Source organism: Oncorhynchus clarkii, chromosome 20, assembly GCF_045791955.1.
Source record: "Oncorhynchus clarkii lewisi isolate Uvic-CL-2024 chromosome 20, UVic_Ocla_1.0, whole genome shotgun sequence".
Taxonomy (NCBI): domain Eukaryota; kingdom Metazoa; phylum Chordata; class Actinopteri; order Salmoniformes; family Salmonidae; genus Oncorhynchus; species Oncorhynchus clarkii.
In genome coordinates this window covers 4653890-4672121 of record NC_092166.1, presented here as the reverse complement: position 1 = coordinate 4672121, position 18232 = coordinate 4653890, and the positions used below count along the sequence as shown (strand labels likewise).

At 43.0% G+C, this 18232-nt stretch overlaps 1 protein-coding gene across 1 annotated transcript in view; it reads left to right on the top strand.

Annotated features, from left to right (window-relative positions):
* LOC139375798 (receptor-type tyrosine-protein phosphatase mu-like) overlaps positions 1-18232 on the top strand; it is a 418014-nt gene that overhangs the window by 254505 nt on the left and 145277 nt on the right. Inside the window, exons 17-19 of the mRNA XM_071117668.1 lie at positions 1974-2161; positions 10713-10790; positions 11739-11765. Of these exons, the coding sequence (XP_070973769.1) occupies positions 1974-2161; positions 10713-10790; positions 11739-11765 (293 nt within the window). The remainder of the gene's footprint in view (positions 1-1973; positions 2162-10712; positions 10791-11738; positions 11766-18232) is intronic.

Sequence of the window (18232 nt, the reverse complement as noted above, 5' to 3'; positions counted from 1 at the left end):
GGCAGGTCAATACTGTATTGTTTCTGTTTGAATAGGAGAGAGCATTTCTATTTTTCTCTATTTTGATAACGTTAGTTTAAATGTATCACTGGACTAGACTCTATGGAGTATACCGCGATGAGACTCTATGGAGTAGAGTACCATGCTGAGGCTCTATGGAGTAGAGTACCGTGATGAGGCTCTATGGAGTAGAGTACCGCGATGAGGCTCTATGGAGTAGAGTACCGCGATGAGGCTTTATGGAGTAGAGTACCGTGATGAGGCTCTATGGAGTAGAGTACCGTGCTGAGGCTCTATGGAGTAGAGTACCGCGATGAGGCTCTATGGAGTAGAGTACCGCGATGAGGCTTTATGGAGTAGAGTACCGCGATGAGGCTCTATGGAATAGAGTACCATGCAGGAGGTCTATGGAGTAGAGTACCGTGCTGAGGCTCTATGGAGTAGAGTACCGTGCTGAGCCTCTATGGAGTAGAGTACTGTGCTGAGGCTCTATGGAATAGAATACCTTGATGAGGCTCTATGGAGTATAGTACCGTGATGAGGCTCTATGGAGTAGAGTACCATGCTGAGGCTCTATGGAGTAGAGTACCGTGATGAGGCTCTATGGAGTAGAGTACCGCGATGAGGCTCTATGGAGTAGAGTACCGCGATGAGGCTTTATGGAGTAGAGTACCGTGATGAGGCTCTATGGAGTAGAGTACCGTGCTGAGGCTCTATGGAGTAGAGTACCGCAATGAGGCTCTATGGAGTAGAGTACCGCGATGAGGCTTTATGGAGTAGAGTACCGCGATGAGGCTCTATGGAATAGAATACCGTGATGAGGCTCTATGGAGTATAGTACCGTGATGAGGCTCTATGGAGTAGAGTACCATGCTGAGGCTCTATGGAGTAGAGTACCGTGCTGAGGCTCTATGAAGTAGAGTACTGTGCTGAGGCTCTATGGAATAGAATACCGTGATGAGGCTCTATGGAGTAGAGTACCGTGATGAGGCTCTATGGAGTAGAGTACTGTGCTGAGGCTCTATGGAATAGAATACCGTGATGAGGCTCTATGGAGTAGAGTACCGCGATGAGGCTCTGTGGAGTAGAGTACCATGCTGAGGCTCTATGGAGTTGAGTACCGTGATGAGGCTCTATGGTGTAGAGTACCATGATGAGGCTCTATGGAGTAGAGTACCATGCTGAGGCCCGACACACTGCTTAATCAGGTCTGGCTCCCTTTTTCCATCTAGTTTCAATGTGCACAAAGTATATGTTTGTCTGAGTACAAGGTAGTTGTTTTGTTACAGACTGCATTGAGTTGAATTGGCCTGAAGGAGGCCCAAAAAGCCTCCAGTCCAAAGACATCCCAAATGTGTATTATCTTCACAAAATAGCGTTATTTTGTTCCAGACTCGTGTTTTTTTCTGGAGGAGGTCCTGAAAGCAAGTTGTTTCTTGAGGCAAACAAACTCTATTATTGCTTCTCCACCCCCAGATTCACTGACTAATTGACTATCGTCAGGCCCGCTGATGTATCTGCCTTCACAACACAAAGCCTTGCCAAATGAATTAGATGGTAAAGGGTATAGATCGGATTGCTTGGCTCGAATTGGGAGAAAAAAAGTTTCAAATGAATTTAACTTCTTTCTCTTCAGCACAGTCTTTTCTACCCAATCCTTCAATGTCTTTCCAGGTATGAGTCATCTCTAACATCTCTGTTTTAACTAATAATCTTTGTTGTTGGTCTTTTCTTTTCTCTTAAACAGGAAGCTGGCTAAGAAGCGTAATTGAGCATTACAAAGCAGGATATTATAATGATTGATTAATTGATTATTGATTCATTATTCATTTGTTGTTGTTTGTCTTGTGTTCCTCCTAAACAGGAAGCTGGCTAAGAAGCGTAATTGAGCATTACAAAGCAGGATATTATAATGATTGATTATTGATTAATTATTAATTTGTTGTTGTTTGTCTTGTGTTCCTCCTTAACAGGAAGCTGGCTAAGAAGCGTAAAGAGACGTTGAGCAGTACTCGACAGGAGATGACAGTGATGGTTAACTCTATGGATAAGAGTTATACGGAGCAGGGGACAAATTGCGACGAGGCCTTGTCCTTCATGGACACACACAGCCACACGCTCAACACCAGGAGTGAGTGTACCCTCACCATCAATGGGAGAAGTAAGTTGTACTGGGAAAAGGACGTACCTTCAGACTTTGATTGGCCTTTTTTCCCCTTTTTGAAATCAATCGTATCGATAAAATATATTATCTTAAATCCCGTAAATCCACTTGAGTAATGGGAGCTTGTTGTGTCCAACATTTCTACCCTGTCTATCTATGGGTGTCACGGATCCCACCAGAACTTTCATTACGCACACCTGGCCCCTATTCCCAGTGATTAGTACTTGTATAAGTGTGCCCTTGGTTTACCAGTGTCCTGTCGATTATTGTTACACTGTCCGTTGGTTCGTGTGAGTACCTGTGCTGTGTGTTTTGGGTTTTTCGTGCAAAATGTGGTTTGCGCAGATGATTACGGGGTCTCGTCCCGTGTGTTAATCATTGTGCTCTTGTGGGGGGGGGTCTGGTGGGGGCCTCTTTTGTTTGGCTTTCTACCCTGTGTTTAGTGTTGGTTTGGCTTTCTACCCTGTATTTAGTGTTGTGTTTGTTTGGCTTTCTACCCTGTGTTTAGTGTTGTGTTTGTTTGGCTTTCTACCCTGTATTTAGTGTTGTGTTTGTTTGGCTTTCTACCCTGTATTTAGTGTTGTGTTTGTTTGGCTTTCTACCCTGTGTTTAGTGTTGGTTTGGCTTTCTACCCTGTGTTTGGTGTTATGTTGTTTGTTTGGCTTTCTACCCTGTGTTTAGTGTTATGTTGTTTGTTTTGCTTTCTACCCTGTGTTTAGTGTTTGTTTGGCTTTCTACCCTGTGTTTAGTGTTTTGTTGTTTGTTTGGCTTTCTACCCTGTGTTTAGTGTTCTGTTTGTTTGGCTTTCTACCCTGTGTTTAGTGTTGTGTTGTTGGTTTGGCTTTCTACCCTGTGTTTAGTGTTGTGTTGTTGGTTTGGCTTTCTGCCCTGTGTTTAGTGTTGTGTTTGTTTGGCTTTCTACCCTGTGTTTAGTGTTGTGTTTGTTTGGCTTTCTACCCTGTGTTTAGTGTTGTGTTGTGTTTGTTTGGCTTTCTACCCTGTGTTTAGTGTTGTGTTTGTTTGGCTTTCTGCCCTGTGTTTAGTGTTGTGTTTGTTTGGCTTTCTACCCTGTGTTTAGTGTTGTGTTTGTTTGGCTTTCTACCCTGTGTTTAGTGTTGTGTTGGTTTGGCTTTCTACCCTGTGTTTAGTGTTGTGTTGGTTTGGCTTTCTACCCTGTGTTTAGTGTTGTGTTGTTGGTTTGGCTTTCTACCCTGTGTTTAGTGTTGTGTTGTTGGTTTGGCTTTCTACCCTGTGTTTAGTGTTGTGTTGGTTTGGCTTTCTGCCCTGTGTTTAGTGTTGTGTGTTTGTTTGGTCTTCGTCCCCATGCCTTTACACGGCACACCGTAATTTGGGGTATAATAAAAAAAACTATTACGCATTCCTTTGCTTGTCTCCGGACTCATTCATACCAGCATGACAATGGGTAACTGTTTTGCTCGCTCAGTTTTCCACTGCAAAATACCAGAAAATGACCAAAAAAGAGTAGAACCAGTTCACCTGCTTTTACATCATGTTTTTAAAAAAATATATATTTAAAGTTAGTTTCATTCGTATAAAAAAAATATAATTCCGTTCACAAAACAGAGTTGACTTTAAAATGAGGGACAGACGGTCAAAAGTTTAAGAACACCTACTCATTCCAGGGTTCTAGAACACCTACTCATTCCAGGGTTCTAGAACACCTACTCATTCCAGGGTTCTAGAACACCTACTCATTCCAGGGTTCTAGAACACCTACTCATTCCAGGGTTCTAGAACACCTACTCATTCCAGGGTTCTAGAACACCTACACATTCCAGGGTTCTAGAACACCTACTCATTCCAGGGTTCTAGAACACCTACTCATTCCAGGGTTCTAGAACACCTACTCATTCCAGGGTTCTAGAACACCTACTCATTCCAGGGTTTCTCTTTTTGTTTTTACTATTTTCTACATTGTAGACTAATTGTGAAGACATCTAAACTATGAAATAACACCTATGGAATCACGTAGTAACCAAAAAGGTGTTAAACAAATCTAAATATATTTGAGATTATTCAAATAGCCACCCTTTGCCTTGATGACAGCTTTGCAAACTCTTGGCAAATGTATCCATGCAATCTTTATTAAAGTGCACTTAATTTAATGTAACAAGCTTTTAAAATTAAAATTCAGTTTTGGTGCACAATTTCTACTTAAAATATCAAAGGCACCCATCTGGTTGAATGACTCTACTGTATACTTTACTGCTACATGGCTATTGTTGAAAAAACACTTCACCCTAATCCTTAAAACCTTTTACCAACTCAGTCTCTAACAGCTTTGTCTGGGGCTAGGCCTTGGAGCCTGACCATGACCCCGTATAATCTGACCCAGGCCACCCTGATTAGACCCTTCTACCCCTCTCTGTCATTAGTCGTCTTCCACTGCTCGGTAGGAAATGACGCCCCTGAACAGACAATTAAGCTTTGACCTCAACTGACTGTCTGTTAAAATGTGACTGTTTTGAAATTGACATACCTCTAAGAAGTTCAATTCCTCACCCCATGTTCCGGTTCCAAAATCCTGAGCCCCTTTACCTTGTTTAACCGTCTATTGATGTCATATGGAGCTGTTTATGCTAGTGTTAGACAAGTTAGTCATCCTTTTCACTCAGTCCTCTGGTGTGTGACATGGTGTTTGTCTTAAAGAAAATGCACTGAAACCAAAATACCTTTAGTTTTGGTGATCCTCTCAGCTCCGGCTCGTTGGGTGGATGGATGTCTTATATTGTATTACTGTATTAATTACTGTATTAACTACAGTCATTTACCATTCTCATCCTCGGCCTGAAAATGTTGTTTTGCAGAGTTCATGGATCTCATTTTCAAGTCCAATATTTTAGAGATTTCGTTTTCAAATAACCGAAAGTCAGTGGTTGTAATCTGAATAAAAGGAAAAAGTCTATTGTCCTGCTATTAACCCGTCCTAGAAACATTGTTTGCAGAAATCACAGCGATGCAGTGTCTTAGACCACTGCGCCACTCCAGCCGCAAAGTTTTTCATGCTCATCAGTTGCCTTGCGCAAAGTATCTAAGGACCTGCTAATAGTCCACAATGGTGCTGTACGACGTGACGGGTCGAGAGTCTGCTAGAGTACTACAGTAAGAGCAAAATTATCCAAACATTTCCACACCCTAATTACAGTCTAACCAATACCTAAACAGAGATTCAGTGAAAATAAAAATATCATTGAATAATCAAGTCCCCAGCGCTTTCTTGACCTCTCAATGTTGTCTTTTCCCCCTTCCACTTGCTTCTTCCATTAATTTTAATATTTTCCAGCATAATCAGTGCTCTAACTCCCCCTTGTGGTGGTCTGTAGCATTGACGCTGTGATGCAGGGTACCGTACTAAACCACAAATGACCTCTAAACCCCACAGCATAATCTCAAAACCTTTAGTTGAGCAAACACTGTATACGACATGGTGTTGGTACTAGATGACATGGTGTTGGTACTAGATGACATGGTGTTGGTCCTAGATGGTGTTGGTCCTAGTTGGTGTTGGTCCTAGATGGTTTTGATCCTAGATGGTGTTGGTCCTGGATGACATGGTGTTGGTCCTAGATGGTGTTGGTCCTGGATGGTGTTGGTCCTGGATGGTGTTGGTCCTGGATGGTGTTGGTCCTGGATGGTGTTGGTCCTAGATGACATGGTGTTGGTCCTGGATGGTGTTGGTCCTGGATGGTGTTGGTCCTGGATGGTGTTGGTCCTGGATGGTGTTGGTCCTAGATGGTGTTGGTGCTAGATGGTGTTGGTCCTAGATGGTGTCGGTCCTAGATGGTGTCGGTTCTAGATGGTGTTGGTCCTAGATGACATGGCGTTTTTCATAGATGGTGTTGGTCCTAGATGGTGTTGGTCCTACATGGTGTTGGTCCTAGATGATATGGTGTTGGTTCTATATGGTGTTGGTCCAAGATGGTGTTGGTCCTAGATGGTGTTGGTCCTAGATGACATGGTGTTGATCCTAGATGACATGGTGTTGATCCTAGATGACATGGTGTTGATCCTAGATGACATGGTGTTGATCCTATATGGTGTTGGTCCTAGATGGTGTTGGTCCTAGATGGTGTTGGTCCTAGATGGTGTTGGTCCTAGATGGTGTTGGTCCTAGATGACATGGTGTTGGTCCTAGATGACATGGTGTTGGTCCTAGATGGTGTTGGTCCTAGATGGTGTTGGTCCTAGATGGTGTTGGTCCTAGATGGTGTTGGTCCTAGATGGTGTTGGTTCTATATGGTGTTGGTCCTAGATGACATGGTGTTGGTCCTAGATGGTGTTGGTCCTAGATGGTGTTGGTCCTAGATGGTGTTGGTCCTAGATGGTGTTGGTCCTAGATGGTGTTGGTCCTAGATGGTGTTGGTCCTAGATGGCATTGTGTTGGTCCTAGATGACATGGTGTTGGTCCTAGATGGTGTTGGTCCTAGATGGTGTTGGTCATAGATGGTGTTGGTCCCAGATGGTGTTGGTCCCAGATGGTGTTGGTCCTAGATGGTGTTGGTCCTAGATGGTGTTGGTCCTAGATGGTATTGTGTTGGTCCTAGATGGTGTTGGTCCTAGATGGTGTTGGTCCCAGATGGTATGGTGTTGGTCCTAGATGGTGTTGGTCTCAGGTGGTGTTGGTTCTAGATGGTGTTGGTCCTAGATGGTGTTGGTCCTAGATGGTGTTGGTCCTAGATGGTGTTGGTCCTAGATGGTGTTGGTCCTAGATGGGATGGTGTTGGTCATAGATGGTGTTGGTCCTAGATGGTTTTGGTCCCAGATGGTGTTGGTCCTAGATGGTGTTGGTCCAAGATGGTGTTGGTCCTAGATGGTGTTGGTCCTAGATGGTGTTGGTCCTAGATGGGATGGTGTTGGTCCTAGATGGTATGGTGTTGGTCCTACATGGTGTTGGTCATAGATGGTGTTGGTCCTAGATGGTGTTGGTCCTAGATGGTGTTGGTCCTAGATGGGATGGTGTTGGTCCTAGATGGTGTTGGTCCCAGATGGTGTTGGTCCCAGATGGTGTTGGTCCTAGATGGTGTTGGTCCCAGATGGTGTTGGTCCTAGATGGTGTTGGTCCCAGATGACATGGTGTTTGTCCTAGATGGTGTTGGTCCCAGATGACATGGTGTTGGTCCTAGATGGTGTTGGTCCCAGATGACATGGTGTTGGTCCTAGATGGTGTTGGTCCCAGATGACATGGTGTTGGTCCTAGATGGTGTTGGTCCCAGATGACATGGTGTTGGTCCTAGATGGTGTTGGTCCCAGATGACATGGTGTTGGTCCTAGATGGTGTTGGTCCTAGATGGTGTTGGCCCTAGATGGTGTTGGTCCTAATGGTGTTGGTCCCAGATGACATGTTGTTGGTCCTAGATGGTGTTGGTCCTAGATGGTGTTGGTCATAGATGGTGTTGGTTCAAGATGACATGGTGTTGGTCCCAGATGACATGGTGTTGGTCCCAGATGACATGGTGTTGGTCCCAGATGACATGGTGTTGGTCCCAGATGACATGGTGTTGGTCCTAGATGGTGTTGGTCCTAGATGGTGTTGGTCCCAGATGACATGGTGTTGGTCCTAGATGGTGTTGGTCCCAGATGACATGGTGTTGGTCCTAGATAGTGTTGGTCCCAGATGACATGGTGTTGGTCCTAGATGGTGTTGGTCCCAGATGACATGGTGTTGGTCCTAGATGGTGTTGGTCCCAGATGGCATGGTGTTGGTCCCAGATGGTGTTGGTCCCAGATGGTGTTGGTACAGATGGTGTTGGTCCCAGATGGTGTTGGTCCCAGATGGTGTTGGTCCCAGATGGTGTTGGTCCTAGATGGTGTTGGTCCCAGATGGTGTTGGTCCCAGATGGTGTTGGTCCCAGAAGGTGTTGGTCCTAGATGGTGTTGGTCCTAGATGGTGTTGGTCCCAGATGGTGTTGGTCCTAGATGGTGTTGGTCCTAGATGGTGTTGGTCCTAGATGGTGTTGGTCCCAGATGGTGTTGGTCCTAGATGGTGTTGGTCCTAGATGGTGTTGGTCCCATATGGTGTTGGTCCTAGATGGTGTTGGTCCCAGATGGTGTTGGTCCTAGATGGTGTTGGTCCCAGATGACATGGTGTTGGTCCTAGATGGTGTTGGTCCCAGATGACATGGTGTTGGTCCTAGATGGTGTTGGTCCCAGATGACATGGTGTTGGTCCTAGATGGTGTTGGTCCCAGATGACATGGTGTTGGTCCTAGATGGTGTTGGTCCCAGATGACATGGTGTTGGTCCTAGATGGTGTTGGTCCTAGATGGTGTTGGCCCTAGATGGTGTTGGTCCTAATGGTGTTGGTCCCAGATGACATGGTGTTGGTCCTAGATGGTGTTGGTCCTAGATGGTGTTGGTCATAGATGGTGTTGGTTCCAGATGACATGGTCAAGAGTCATGTCCAAAACTCTAACCGTATTGTTGTGTGGCTCTTTGACTTCCCCTTCCTAGTGTTCAGCACTGACAAACAAAATATACTACATGTGTCACTCACTATACATTATTATGTACTGTGTTTTGAAACTGCTTATCTGATGATTTGTGTTATTTATGTTCTGGTCCTATGATATGTTCTGGTCCTATGGTATGTTCTGGTCCTATGGTATGTTCTGGTCTGGTCCTATGATATGTTCTGGTCCTATGATATGTTCTGGTCCTATGATATGTTCTGGTCCTATGGTATGTTCTGGTCTGGTCCTATGATATGTTCTGGTCCTATGATATGTTCTGGTCCTATGGTATGTTCTGGTCCTATGATATGTTCTGGTCCTATGATATGTTCTGGTCCTATGGTATGTTCTGGTCCTATGATATGTTCTGGTCCTATGATATGTTCTGGTCCTATGGTATGTTCTGGTCCTATGGTATGTTCTGGTCCTATGATATGTTCTGGTCCTATGGTATGTTCTGGTCCTATGGTATGTTCTGGTCCTATGGTATGTTCTGGTCCTATGGTATGTTCTGTTCTGGTCCTATGGTATGTTCTGGTCTGGTCCTATGATATGTTCTGGTCCTATGATATGTTCTGGTCCTATGATATGTTCTGGTCCTATGGTATGTTCTGGTCCTATGGTATGGTCTGGTCTGGTCCTATGGTATGTTCTGGTCCTATGGTATGTTCTGGTCCTATGGTATGTTCTGGTCCTATGGTATGTTCTGTTCTGGTCCTATGGTATGTTCTGGTCTGGTCCTATGATATGTTATGGTCCTATGATATGTTCTGGTCCTATGATATGTTCTGGTCCTATGGTATGTTCTGGTCCTATGGTATGGTCTGGTCTGGTCCTATGGTATGTTCTGGTCCTATGGTATGTTCTGGTCTTATGGTATGTTCTGGTCCTATGGTATGTTCTGGTCCTATGGTATGTTATGTTCTGGTCCTATGGTATGTTCTGGTCCTATGATATGTTCTGGTCTGGTCCTATGGTATGTTCTGGTCTGGTCCTATGATATGTTCTGGTCCTATGGTATGTTCTGGTCCTATGGTATGTTCTGGTCCTATGATATGTTCTGGTCTGGTCCTATGATATGTTCTGGTCCTAGGGTATGTTCTGGTCCTATGGTATGTTCTGGTCCTATGATATGTTCTGGTCCTATGGTATGTTCTGGTCCTATGATATGTTCTGGTCTGGTCCTATGATATGTTCTGGTCCTATGGTATGTTCTGGTCCTATGGTATGTTCTGGTCCTATGGTATGTTCTGGTCCTATGATATGTTCTGGTCCTATAATATGTTCTGGTCCTATGGTATGTTCTGGTCCTATGATATGTTCTGTTCTGGTCCTATGTTCTGTTCTGGTCCTATGTTCTGTTCTGGTCCTATTCTATGTTCTGGTCCTATGATGTGTTCTGGTCCTATGATGTGTTCTGGTCCTATGATTCTCATTAGTCATGTTCTGGTCCTATGATATGTTCTGGTCCTATGCTATGTTCTGGTCCTATGGTATGTCCTGGTCCTATGATTCTCATTAGTCAAGTTCTGGTCCTATGATATGTTCTGGTCCTATGATGTGTTCTGGTCCTATAATATGTTCTGGTCCTATGGTATGTTCTGGTCCTATGATATGTTCTGTTCTGGTCCTATGTTCTGTTCTGGTCCTATGTTCTGTTCTGGTCCTATTCTATGTTCTGGTCCTATGGTATGTTCTGGTCCTATGATGTGTTCTGGTCCTATGATTCTCATTAGTCATGTTCTGGTCCTATGATATGTTCTGGTCCTATGCTATGTTCTGGTCCTATGGTATGTCCTGGTCCTATGATTCTCATTAGTCAAGTTCTGGTCCTATGATATGTTCTGGTCCTATGATATGTTCTGGTCCTATGATATGTTCTGGTCCTATGGTATGTTCTGGTCCTATGGTATGTTCTGGTCCTATGATATGTTCTGGTCCTATGATATGTTCTGGTCCTATGATATGTTCTGGTCCTATGATATGTTCTGGTCCTATGATATATTCTGGTCCTATGGTATGTTCTGGTCCTATGATTCTGTTCAAACTGTATATTGATAGTTTGCTTTCTGTCTCCAGCTGCGTCGTCCCCTTCCTCCTTCACCCTGAATAAGTCTAATACTCTCAGTACAACGCTTCTCAAGTCCTACTACCCAGGTAAACACACCTTTACTCCACCTCTGGTCCATACTATGATCACTGTAGATAGCGGAGAGTACAAGTCAGTGGTTGGTGAAATGATAGCTAACTTAAGTTTAGCTTTAGTCCCATGTGTGTTTGTTGCATCAATAATGTGTTTTTGATTGATTGAAATGAATTGGAAGTCTATGCATTAATTATAACAAACATCATCTGTGTGTGAATATACTATATTTCTAGCCTACTGTTCAACGTGTGTTTGGTCTTCTATCTCTCTGCGTTTAGCAGTTCTTCTGTCTCCTGCTATAAGACTGTATTGTTTTGTCTTTCTCTTCTCTTCCTCCTCTTCTTCCACGTCCTCCGCTTCTTCCTCTTCCTCCTCTTCTTCCTCCTCCTCTTCCTCTCCTCGTCTTCTATCTCGTCCTCTTCCTCCGCTTCTTCCTCATCCTCTTCCTCTTCTTCTTCTTTTTCTTCCCTCCGCCTCTTCTTCCTCCGCCTCTTCTTCCTCCGCCTCTTCTTCCTCCGCCTCTCTCCGCCTCTTCTTCCTCCTCCTCTTCTTACCCCTCCTCCTCTTCCTCTTCCTCCTCCTCTTCTTCCTCTTCTCCCTTTTCTTCCTCCTCCTCTTCCTCTTCCTCCTCCTCTTCTTCCTCTTCTTGCTCTTCTCCCTTTTCTTCCTCCTCCTCTTCCCCTTCCCTCTCTTCCTCTTCTTCCTCTTCCTCTCCCTTCTTCCTCCTCTTCTTCCTCCTCTTCTTATTCCTCTTCCTCTGCCTCTTCCTCCTCCTCCTCTTCTTCATCTTCCTCCTCTTCTTCCTCTTCCTCCTCTTCTTCCTCTTCCTCCTCCTCTATCTACAATCACATTCACTTTGCTCTGGTGTTTAGCTCTCCTCTTTTCTTACATGCTTTTATTTACTGCTATTTTCTCTCCTCTTCCTCCAACTTCCGCACTTGTTTGTGGGTTATGAACAGATCCCTTTGTGCCAACCGCTATCTTAGGTGAGACACGTCTTCTTTTACCACTATATCCATGAGAGTGTATTATAGGATTCACCGTTTAACTTGCTTTATCGTGAAGACTTTGACAAAGACAACCTATTGCTATATACAGTGCATGCAGGAAAGTATCGGGAGGGAACAGCTCTGTTACTGATGATGGCTTCCTCACCTCCATACCTGCCTGCTGCTTCCTCCTCGTCCTCCTCCTAATCCTCCTCCTCCTCTTCCTCCCTGGTTATCCCTGGGCTGAGGCTGGCTTCTCTTCATTCCATCCTCACTGCGTTGTGATGACCCATGCTGTGCGTTGTGAAGTCACCTATGTGACATGTTTGACCTCTCATATGCATGGTCAGACATATGGACTGGATGTGGGGGGAGTGTAGTTGGGAAGGAGGGGGGAGTGTAGTTGGGAAGGATGGGGGAGTGTAGTTGGGAAGGACGGGGGAGTGTAGTTGGGAAGGATGGGGGAGGTGTAGTTGGGAAGGATGGGGGAGGTGTAGTTGGGAAGGACGGGGGAGGTGTAGTTGGGAAGGAGGGGGGAGTGTAGTTGGGGAGGAGTGGGGAGTGTAGTTGGGGAGGAGTGGGCAGTGTAGTTGGGGAGGAGTGGGGAGTGTAGTTGGGGAGGAGTGGGGAGTGTAGTTGGAGTGGAGGGGGGAGGGTAGATGGTGAGATGGGGGAGTGTAGTTCAGGAGGAGAGGGGAGTGTAGGTGGGGAGGAGGGGAGGTGTAGTTGGGGGGGAGGTGTAGTTGGGAAGGAGGGGGGAGTGTAGTTGGGGAGGAGTGGGGAGTGTAGTTGGGGAGGAGTGGGCAGTGTAGTTGGGGAGGAGTGGGGAGTGTAGTTGGGGAGGAGTGGGGAGTGTAGTTGGAGTGGAGGGGGGAGGGTAGATGGTGAGATGGGGGAGTGTAGTTCAGGAGGAGAGGGGAGTGTAGGTGGGGAGGAGGGGAGGTGTAGTTGGGGGGGAGGTGTAGTTGGACTGGAGGGGGGAGTGTAGATGGTGAGAAGGGGGAGTGTAGTTCAGGAGGAGAGGGGAGTGAAGGTGGGGACGAGGGGAGGTGTAGTTGCAGACAGGTGTGGCAGCCAGCTCCTATCGCCATGTCCACTGTTACAACAGTTACCAGTAAAGTCACTGTGCTACAATAATATGAACAGAGAGAGAAAGATCAACCACTTATATAAACAGAGAGAGAGAGATCAATCACTTATATAAACAGAGAGAGAGAGATCAAACACTTATATAAACAGAGAGAGAGAGATCAAACACTTATATAAACAGAGAGAGAGAGATCAATCACTTATATGAAGAGAGATCAATCACTTATATAAACATAGAGAGAGAGAGATCAATCACTTATAAACAGAGAGAGAGAGAGATCAATCACTTATAAACAGAGAGAGAGAGAGATCAATCACTTATAAACAGAGAGAGAGAGATCAATCACTTATATAAACAGAGAGAGAGATCAACCACTTTTATAAATATAGAGAGATCAGCCACTTTTATAAATATAGAGAGATCAGCCACTTATATAAACAGAGAGATAAACCACTTATATAAATAGAGAGAGATCAACCACTTATATAAACAAGGAGAGATCAACCACTTATATAAACAGAGAGTGAGAGAGCTCAACCACTTATATAAACAGAGAGATATCAATCACGTATATAAACATAGAGAGAGAGATCAACCACTTATATAAACAGAGAGAGAGAGATCAACCACTTATATAAACAGAGAGATCAACCACTTATACAAACATAGAGAGAGAGAGATCAACAAGTTTTATAAACAGAGAGAGATCAACCGCTTATTTAAATAGAGAGAGAGATCAACCACTTATATAAACAGAGAGAGAGCAACCACTTATATAAACAGAGAGATCAACCACTTATACAAACATAGAGAGAGATCAACCACTTATATAAACATATAGAGAGATCAACAACGTATATAAACATATATAGAGAGAGAGATCACCCACTTATATAAACAAAGAGAGAGATCAACCACTTATTTAAACAGAGAGATCAACCACTTATATAAACATAGAGAGTGAGAGAGATCACCCGCTTATATAAACAGAGAGAGAGAGAGATCAACCAAGTATATAAACAGAGAGATCAACCACTTATATAAATAGAGAGAGAGATCAACATCGTATATAAACATATATAGAGAGAGATCACCCGCTTATATAAACAAAGAGAGAGAGATCAACCACTTATAAACATAGAGACAGATCAACCACTTATTTAAACAGAGTGAGTGAGAGAGATAAACCACTTATATAAACAGAGAGAGAGAGAGAGATCAACCACTTATATAAACCAAGAGAGATCAACCACTTTTAGAAACATAGAGAAAGATCAACCACCTATTTAAACAGAGTGAGTGAGAGAGATAAACCACTTATATAAACAGAGAGAGAGAGAGAGAGAAAGATCAACCACTTATATAAACAGAGAGAGATCAACCACTTATATAAACATAGTGAGAGATCAACCACTTACGTAAACAGAGAGAGATCAACCACTTATATAAACAGAGAGCGTGAGAGAGATCAACCACTTATATAAACAGAGAGAGATCAACCACTTATATAAACAGAGAGAGATCAACCACTTATGTAAACAGAGAGAGATCAACCACTTATGTAAACAGAGAGAGATCAACCACTTATATAAATATGGAGAGATCAACCACTTATATAAACAGAGAGATCAACCACTTATATAAACAAAGAGAGCGATCAACCACTTATATAAACAGAGAGAGAGAGATCAACCACTTATATAAACCGAGAGAGAGAGATCAACCACTTATATAAACAGAGAGAGATACACTACTTATATAAACAGAGAGAGATACACTCCTTATATAAACAGATAGCGTGAGAGAGATCAACCACTTATATAAACAGAGAAAGAGAGAGGATCAACCACTTATATAATCAGAGAGAGAGAGAGAGAGAGAGAGATCAACCACTTATATAAACAGAGAGAGAGTGAGATCTACCACTTATATAAACAGAGAGAGATCAACCACTTATATAAACAGAGAGAGATCAACCACTTATATAAACATAGAGAGATCAACCACTTATATAAACAGAGAGAGAGATCAACCACTTATATAAACAGAGAGAGAGATCAACCACTTATATAAACAGAGAGAGAGATCAACCACTTATATAAACATAGTGAGAGATCAACCACTTATATAAACAGAGAGAGAGTGAGATCAACCACTTATTTAGACAGAGAGAGAGTGAGCCAGAGAGAGAGTGAGACAGAGGTAGACCAGCCTGAAGTGTCAGCCTACACAGAACTGAACCTTCCAGAACTGAACTATTTTTCTGTTATACTATATATTTAGGAAAAAACATGATCATAATAATAGTTATAATTATTATAGTGAGACAGTAGCGGTATAGTGCTATCCATGATAATGAACGAGGCCAGAAGGAAACACATACAGCACAACAGGGATTGTATTAGTGTGATATGTTTTCCACAAATCTCAAGAAAAACATGAAAATACTATATTTCTGCTTGTACAACAATGCAACCATTAAAGTCTAAATGTACCACCATATCATGGAATCAACATAATACCTGTCATTTTAAACCATGTTGACAGTTAATTAACATTAGCTTGGGAAGCAATGAAGCATGTAGCCATTAGCGCTAGCTGGTTGCGAGCCATTTATCTACATCACTTGCTTTGGCAATGTTAACACATGTTTCCCATGCCAATAAAGCCCCTTGAATTGAATTGAATTGAAAATTGAATTGAGTTGATTATCATTGTGACAGTTTGAGATAACATATTAGGGGAGTTGATTATCGTTGTGACAGTTTGAGATAACATATTAGGGGAGTTGATTATCATTGTGACAGTTTGAGATAACATATTTTTGGAGTTGATTATCATTTAATGTAAGTGATTAGTGCATCTTGTTCATCTCGTTGCAGGCTTTATTTTGCGTCATAATAGCCAAAATGTCAGCAATCATAACCACATCTAATTCCATTTCAGGAGTGAGGCCACAAACATTTTGTTTGTTGCATTTTTTGATTCTGTCCCCTTGAAATCCATTCTGACACCTTGAAATCCATTCTGACACCTTGAAATCCATTCTGTCTACCTTGAAAACCATTCTGACACCTTGAAATCCATTCTGTCTACCTTGAAAACCATTCTGTCCCCCTTAAAATCCATTCTGCCCCTTTGAAATCATTCTATCCACTTGAAAACAATTCTGTTTTTGATTTGTTCTTTTATTAAGACTGTATTACACTGTTGAAATGCCCACGCCACAATTTACTCATCAAATTAACAAAGCCCAGGCCTTACTGATTTTAAAACAGCACAGGCATGATGTGATCTAACAAACAGTAGCTCTAAAAACTAATCTACACTGTAACAGTGCTTATCATGTATTGTTGCTTACCTCCTCTCTCTCTCCCTCCCTCTCTCTCCTCTCCTCTCCTCTCCTCTCTTTTATACTCTCTCCTCTTCTCTTCTCTTCTCTCTCTTATACTCTCTCCTCTCCTCTCTTCTCTTCTCTCCTCTCTCTTATACTCTCTTCTCTCCTCTTCTCTTCTCTTCTCTTCTCTCTCTCCTCTCTCTTATACTCTCTCCTCTCCTCTCCTCTCTCTTATACTCTCTCCTCTCCTCTCCTCTCCTCTTCTCTCCTCTTCTCTCCTCTTCTCTTCTCTTCTCTTCTCTTCTCTCTTATACTCTCTCCTCTCCTCTCCTCTCCTCTCCTCTCCTCTCCTCTCCTCTCATCTCCTCTCCTCTCCTCTCCTCTCCTCTCCTCTCCTCTCCTCTCCTCTCCTCTCCTCTCCTCTTCTCTTCTCTCTCTTATACTCTCTATCTCTCCTCTTCTCTTCTCTTCTCTTCTACTCTCTTCTCTCTTATACTCTCGCCTCTTCTCTTCTCTTCTCTTCTCCTCTCCTTTCTTCTGCTCTCTTATACTCTCCTCTTCTCCTCTCCTCTCCTCTCCTCTCTCGTATACTCTCTCCTCCTCTATCTCTTCTCGTACTTAACCTCTTTCTGTATCTCCAATAAAAGTGCCCATAAATGGTAAGTCACCAGGGCCCCCTGGTCTTGGCCTTGGTTTGGGGAAGGAGGTGATGTCACAGGAACACACAGATGACAGTGAGAGAGCTGATTTGTGGATATAACTATGACTTTTCTATTATGGCATCTGCATGGCCAATGGACACGCTAACATTTCACCTCCCCTTCCGTTTCCACCTTGAAGCCATTAGCCTTGTCTAGCATGATCACAGTACACCATTGTTGCTGCATTATCATGCATTATCTCCTGGGGGGTTGTTTTTGTTTGTTTTCATTGTATTGGTTGTAATTGAGCAAAGTTGCTTGGATGGTGCCTGCCTGACTGCATCCGCCATTGTGTTGCACAGAAGCCGCAAACATCCACATCCACCTTCATGACCATCTTATCTCTGCCTCTTTCTGCCACTGACAGGGGTCTGAGTGGAATTTAAAATACAACATCATAATACTACTGACAGGGGTCTGAGTGGAATTTAAAATACAACATGATACTACTACTGACAGGGGTCTGAGTGGAATTTAAAATACAACATCATACTACTACTGACAGGGGTCTGAGTGGAATTTAAAATACAACATGATACTACTACTGACAGGGGTCTGAGTGGAATTTAAAATACAACATCATACTACTACTGACAGGGGTCTGAGTGGAATTTGAGGTGCATCAAAATCAAGTAAAAATATTACTTTTCTCCTTTTAAATAACTTGTTTTTAATGCCTCTACTTCCCACATCATAATACTGACTACTTCCCACATCATAGAACTACTGACTACTTCCCACATCATAATAATACTGACTACTTCCCACATCATAATAATACTGACTACTTCCCACATCATAATAATACTGACTACTTTCCACATCATAATAATACTGACTACTTCCCACATCATAATAATACTGACTACTTCCCACATCATAGAACTACTGACTACTTCCCACATCTTAATAATACTGACTACTTCCCACATCATAGAACTACTGACTACTTCCCACATCATAATAATACTGACTACTTCCAACATCATAATAATACTGACTACTTCCCACATCATAGAACTACTGACTACTTCCCACATCATAATAATACTGACTACTTCCCACATCACAGAACTACTGACTACTTCCCACATCATAAAAATACTGACTACTTCCAACATCATAATAATACTGACTACTTCCCACATCATAATAATACTGACTACTTCCCACATCATCATAATACTGACTACTTCCCACATCATCATAATACTGACTACTTCCCACATCATCATAATACTGACTACTTCCCACATCATAAAAATACTGACTACTTCCAACATCATAATAATACTGACTACTTCCCACATCATAATAATACTGACTACTTCCAACA